Genomic DNA, 6,290 nt, shown 5'->3' with positions numbered 1-6,290 from the left:
TGGATTGTGTGATTTTTGTGAGAGACCAAAATGGGTCTTCACTCATATTAAAAATAAATGGAGAAAATTATTAAGTTTTCCTATTTATAAAATAATAATTAATATTGTATTAAACTCTAAAATTATATGCAAATATATAATATATCATTTTATATATTGCATTTTTTTTATATCAAAATAATCTGGTGATAGTTTAAATTAGAAATAAATAAGAAATTAAAATAAGTGAAGAATTATAAAGACGAGCTACTTGAATAGAATTGTTTTTGTTTATAAAAAAATATTACGAACTTTTAATAAATAAATTACCTAATAATTAATATATAATAAAATCATCAATTGATTAGAATATAATAGATCATATATAGAATTTTATTTAACTAAGGACGCTATCAAATTAAATTGATCTCTTATTTATTTTGTTTACTCATAATTAAATATTATTAAAATATTCACCATCAAATATCATATCTAGAGAATAATAATTAAAAATAAAATAACAAATATCTGTAGGAAATTAATAATTTATTTACATACTGAATCATTATAAATATTTAAATTTTTAATTTCTATAATTTCTTTGATTTGATTCTAATCTTTATCATTTTATTCACAAAAATCTATAAATATATAAGTTTTCTAAATTAAAATTGATTTCATATAGATTGTTTATGAAGGTCATCTTTAAAATGAGATCTTATTCATTTGTTTCATATCGGGCAACTATAAAAAAGATTTTCGTCTTAATTTCTTAATTGATATTATATATTTAAAGGCTAAATAATTTTTTTTGGTAACTTACAAAAAAAATTAACAAATTCTATTCTTTTTAAATTAGCATCATAATTTAAAAATTAAAAAAATATATAGTTAAGTAAATTAAATTTTTAAGTTATAAAAATATTTTTATAAACAAAATATAGTTTACTATTGATAAAAAAATTTGTGTGCAACTAATAACAAAGACAGAGTATAATGTTAATATAACTTCATTTGTAAATTATAAGTAATTATAAAACATTTTTTTAACATAAATTTTTTTATCCCGTGTCTCGCACGGATAAATATACTAGTATACTTATATTTAACAATCACAAAACAAAGGTTTAAACTAGGGCACACGACTATATCGTTCTCTTAAAAAACTACATAAATAATAATTTAAAAATAATATTGATATTAAATTCCATAAACAATGTCGCATTTAAAAATTAAGAGTGAACAATTAGAAATCATAAAATTCACTAACTAACAAATACTCTTAATATCAAACTAATTGCAAATAAAGATCTATATGAACTCTAGCGAATACTCTTAATATCAAACTAATTGCAAATGAAGATCGATATGAACTCTAGCAAACAAGATTGAAAAGATACCTAACAAGAATTACTATCCACGTTCACGGAATTTGACACCGACACAATGGACAAGAATAAGTTAATGAATTATGAGTGCATTTTTGTATCCACGAGACCATACATTTTTCATGAAAAACATGTGAGCATTTTGTAGAAACAAGATTGGATGTAGCGCAAAACTCCTCCAAACAAATTGAACATTGTCTTGTTGAATTGGAAGGAAGATAATCACTCTGTAATTTCTCCAACAAATCGACAACTTGTTGGGCTTGACCATCATCATCTTGGTTTATATCTTCTCCATCCTCTTCTATAACATGAAACAACACATCCATCTCTAATATGTCACGTCCTTCCGAGTTGTTTGCAATCATTTGTCTAGCACATTCTTCTATTTTTGGTAGAATCATGTATAATATGTGTAGTGGCACGAAGTGAAACATCCTACGGAAGATATGGTTAAGATCTTCTCTCGTACAATTACATAATATTTTAAAATGAGTCCCCAAAATATCCTTAATTGTAGTTGTAAAGAAGAGCTCTAGGTCTCTGTACTCAAAATTAATTAAAAAGCAGTTCTTAAAACTATGAAAGCCATGTGAAGACCCGATTGATCGACGGCTAGGAGTGACACGTAAATCGATGGAGGTTTCCATTGACAAGTAACTGAGGAGAAAGAAGAATATAAACTTCAAAGTTATAATAACAAAAACTAATATTTGGGTTTAGTATCATGTGTTCAATTTGTTTATTAATCGTCTCTATATATAGAGTTTTAATTAGCTCCAATCATATTAGAGTATTTAAATATTTTATTTCAATTTATTGCTAAAGAAAATCTAGTATATTGTTTCTATTTATATGGCTAAAGATAGAAATAGCCCCCTTATTTCGATTAGTCAATAAATATTGTTTCATGGGTAAGGGAAGAAAACTAACTAATAATTCAAAGCTAATACTGTTTTTATTTTTATTTTTAATTTAAATCTTTGTTAAGAAAAGTCCTTATTATAACAGAATCTCCGGCATTTTTTTAATTTTTAAATTTTTAAGATAAATGATTTAAAATTAATAGTTAATTATGAATTTATTAAAAAAAAGATTAATTCAAAAATATAGTGAAAAAGAAATCGATTTTATACTTAAAAAAAACTAATTACAATTATTTTTTCATACTTTAGTGAAATATATTCCTAATTTCTAGTTTTTATTATATTATCTTTAAAAAAAACTAATTCACGCTATAATATTGCGTTTAAATGTAAAATAACATACAGGTACACTCTCAATTTTTTTTATTATTGTTAAGATGCAAGGCCGGTCTTAGGTCAAAATAATTAGGCCATAGGATAGGTCCTAAAAAATCAGGGTTTCAAAATCGAAAAAAGATTTAAAAAATAATATACTATTATAAAACTAACTAAAACAATAGAGATCAAAGAGAAGTAGAGAAGAGAAAAAACAATATTATATTATCTTCTATCAAGTACTATTTACATTGCAATGTGAGTCTCTATTTATAGGACCCAAGGGAGATGAAAAATCACAAATATTAAGTATGGAATAGGAAGATGAAAAACTAGGAGAATGATGGACATCCACGAATATAAATATTCATAACACTCCCCCTTGGATGTGCATTGAGGATATGCCTCATTAAACCCTTACAAGAAAAAACCCAGTGGAAAAAAAATATAGTGAAGGAAAAAGAGTACAATATCCTTTGAATGTGAACTGCCTCGTTAAAAACCTTACTAGGAAAACCCAATGGGACAAAACCATGGTGCAGGGAAAAAGAGTGCAGAAAATATTTATTTCTCCCCCTCATGTATACATTTATATGTGAGGCGATATTCTTTGTAGTCGTTGCTTAAAATGTCTTCTTCAAAGTGACTTCATGTAGTGTTAATAGTTATGCAGGATTTTATGAAGTTGTTGCCATGATTTGTTTTATAGATCTCCATGAAGGATGTACCATCACAAGTAAACAAATAACTTGTTTCTGATATACCATTGTGAGGATCTGACAAGTAACCTGCATCTCTAGGATAGCGAAGTATATGTTTGACTTTGTTTCAATATCTTCGTTGTAACACCCATATATAAATACATACATCAAAGCATATATGTATACATGAATCCAAGTATTTGGTGCTGAAAATACTTATAAGTTCCTAGACAACACATTATACATATTAATGCCCTAATACAAAAGTTCTACCACTGGCATAATACATACAAGATGTTCAAACAAAAAGCTAAGAACTAGATCAACAATGATCACAAAAGAAAATCCACAACGGAAGCTTCGCCATATCCAAAAGAAACATACGGAATAAGGAATCAAACTGCTTTCTCCTTACCCTTCGCAGAACCTGTAGTACCTGAAATCAATATATAATGGGGTGAGATACAAAATCTCAGTGAGTCCCCTATCTTATGGATCCTCTCGGCTCTAAAAGGTTCTAGCCTATCAATCTCAAGTCATAAAGGAACTAGACCTTGAGTTCACACACTAACATTATATGGAATCATACATAGAGTTCAACAACTCAACCACAATATTACTAATCGGAAAACCGTTACCAAGGTATCCCTCTATTCCCGTCCCCTTCTACGTCTAGGAGGTGGCACGAGTCATGGATCCTTTGGGAAATCTTGACATACGAAATGGATTCGGACTCATGAGCCTTCCCTCATGAATCGTCACTTCACATGGCCCGTACACCATCACAAGTCTCTACCCTATTAGGTTCCATTCGTACACAAAAGCGGGAATCAAACCTGCCAAGATTAATAGTGCCTCTCTGCACAGTGTCTCTCTGCACATGGAATGCCTATTAGCATTCAAAAGAAAAATAAAGAAATAAAGAAATAAAGTAGTTCCGATTAGTACATCATACAATGGTGATTGCTCACGCAAATCACTAGGCCTGTTAGCCTTTCTTCATAAAATTCTAAACACACGTATGTCCATATAATGTCTCATCCTAGGTTTTCTTTGTTAAGTTACACACACCTAACAAATCCTAGTTTTCCTCACTTATCCTTTATTCATATAACAATGAAGTTATTCAAGCCTCCTTGATATAACATATTATAACAAAGGCATACCAATCCACCTGCAATAGGATTCAACCAACGATTATCATCATTTTCTATAAACAATGGCAATTTATCACAATTATAGAGTACATGTTCATCATACCAAAAGCATGCCGTTCACATGGTTCCGAACGATAAACAACCCAAGTAATCAAGCAAACTCCCGACTCTCGATTAAATAAATCCCCTTTTGTTCCCAAAACCTACACTACTAGAAAGTACGCGCTTCTAGCCTCCTACTACTTCGAACGGCGATTAAAACAGAGTTACGGTTCAAAAGTTATGGTCGAAACAATTTATCTCAACAAAACTAAATTTTGTTAAGAAAAGGCTTCAGTTCGCGCCGCCAACAGTTATTCGCGCTGCCAACCTCAGGCAATGGCAACCTCATAAAAATCTCATAGTGTTCGCGCCGCGAACCCTTGTACGCGCCGCGTACTGATGGTAGAACCAAAACCCCAAAATTCTTCTGCATGGTTCGCGCCGCTACCTATAGTTCGCGCCGCGAAGCGCGCGAAAACAGAATTTCCAGCTCTATTTTCTTGCTTACTCCCATGGTTCAATCCAACCATTTCCACATCTAAACCTGTTCCAGACCACACTAAAGCCTAGAAACAACATACACATGGTACACTTGTGATTTACAACACTCAATCATGAACATTCAAGATTTGATTCAAAACCTAGGTTTTCTAATAAAAACCCCAAATGCAAAACTTATGATTTCCATCCATAAATCAAAGGCTATAAGTTTCTAACTAGAACCCACCTCGATTACGAGTCGTTGATGACGAAGATGAGTTGATTCGGCGGAGAAATGATGAAGATCCATGCTTTTCCTCTTTTCTCCTCTTGCTCTTACTTCTCTCTACTTCTTTTCTCTATCTTGCCTTCTTGTTGTAGAAAATGAAGAAGAAAAGCAAAAAGGAAAATGATATAAGAAAATATCTTAAGTTACACTACTAACTCAAATGTCCAAAAGTATCTCTAATGCACCAATTAATAAAACCTCACTGTCAGCTAATAGCATTAGAGCCTTTTATTAAATACGGGGTATTACATCCTCCCCCCTTAAATAGAAATCCGTCCTCGAATTTAAGAATTACCTGAAAAGGTGAGGGTAAGCATCCCGCATTTCCGATTCAAGTTCCCATGTAGCATCACCCGGATGTGTCACATCCCACTGAACCTTAACAAGAGGAATCTCCTTGTTTCGTAACACTTTAGTCTCTCTTCCCACTATGCGGCTCGGTAAGGGTTCAAAAGTCAAATCTGATTCTATCTCAATTGCATCTGGTAACATCGGCTGAAGAGGATCGGGGATAAACTTCCGTAGTTGAGACACGTGAAAAACATCATGCATTTCTGATAGAGAAGGTGGTAAGGCTAAACGGTAAGCTACTTCACCAATCCTTTCTAGAATCTCATACGGTCCCACGTATCTCGGACTTAACTTCCTCGACTTAAACGGTCCTTTCAACCTCAATCTCGGATTAACCTTCAAGAATACATGGTCACCTTCCACAAACTCCAAAGGCCTCCTATGGTTATCCGCATAACTCTTCTGACAATCTTGTGCTTGCTTAACCTTCTCACGAATCATTCTAATCTTGTCCATGGTCTCTTGAATAATTTCGGGTCCCAAAATTCTATCATCACCAACTTCTGACCAACACAACGGTGCTCTACATTTCCTCCCATACAATGCCTCATAAGGTGCCATACCGATACTTGCGTGATAACTGTTATTGTACGCAAATTCAATCAATGGTAAAAGCTCCTTCCAATTTCCTCTACTTTCAAGCACACAAGCTCTTAACATAT

At 31.8% G+C, this 6,290-nt stretch overlaps 1 protein-coding gene across 1 annotated transcript; it reads right to left on the bottom strand.

Moving 5' to 3' along the window:
- Positions 1-1,402: 1,402 nt before the first annotated feature.
- On the bottom strand, positions 1,403-1,771 carry LOC131649478 (uncharacterized). Its single transcript, XM_058919239.1, has one exon. It carries the CDS (start codon positions 1,769-1,771, stop codon positions 1,403-1,405), a length of 369 nt encoding a protein of 122 aa, XP_058775222.1.
- Between the last annotated feature and the right edge of the window lie 4,519 nt (positions 1,772-6,290).

Source organism: Vicia villosa, linkage group LG2 (assembly GCF_029867415.1).
Source record: "Vicia villosa cultivar HV-30 ecotype Madison, WI linkage group LG2, Vvil1.0, whole genome shotgun sequence".
NCBI classification, from domain to species: domain Eukaryota; kingdom Viridiplantae; phylum Streptophyta; class Magnoliopsida; order Fabales; family Fabaceae; genus Vicia; species Vicia villosa.
The sequence above is the reverse complement of the archived record's forward strand: the minus strand, read 5'-3'. Positions and strand labels throughout refer to the sequence as shown.

Excerpts from the sequence above, each read along its gene's own strand:
- LOC131649478 (XM_058919239.1), bottom strand. The coding sequence starts at position 1,771 with ATGATTCTACCAAAAATAGAAGAATGTGCTAGACAAATGATTGCAAAC.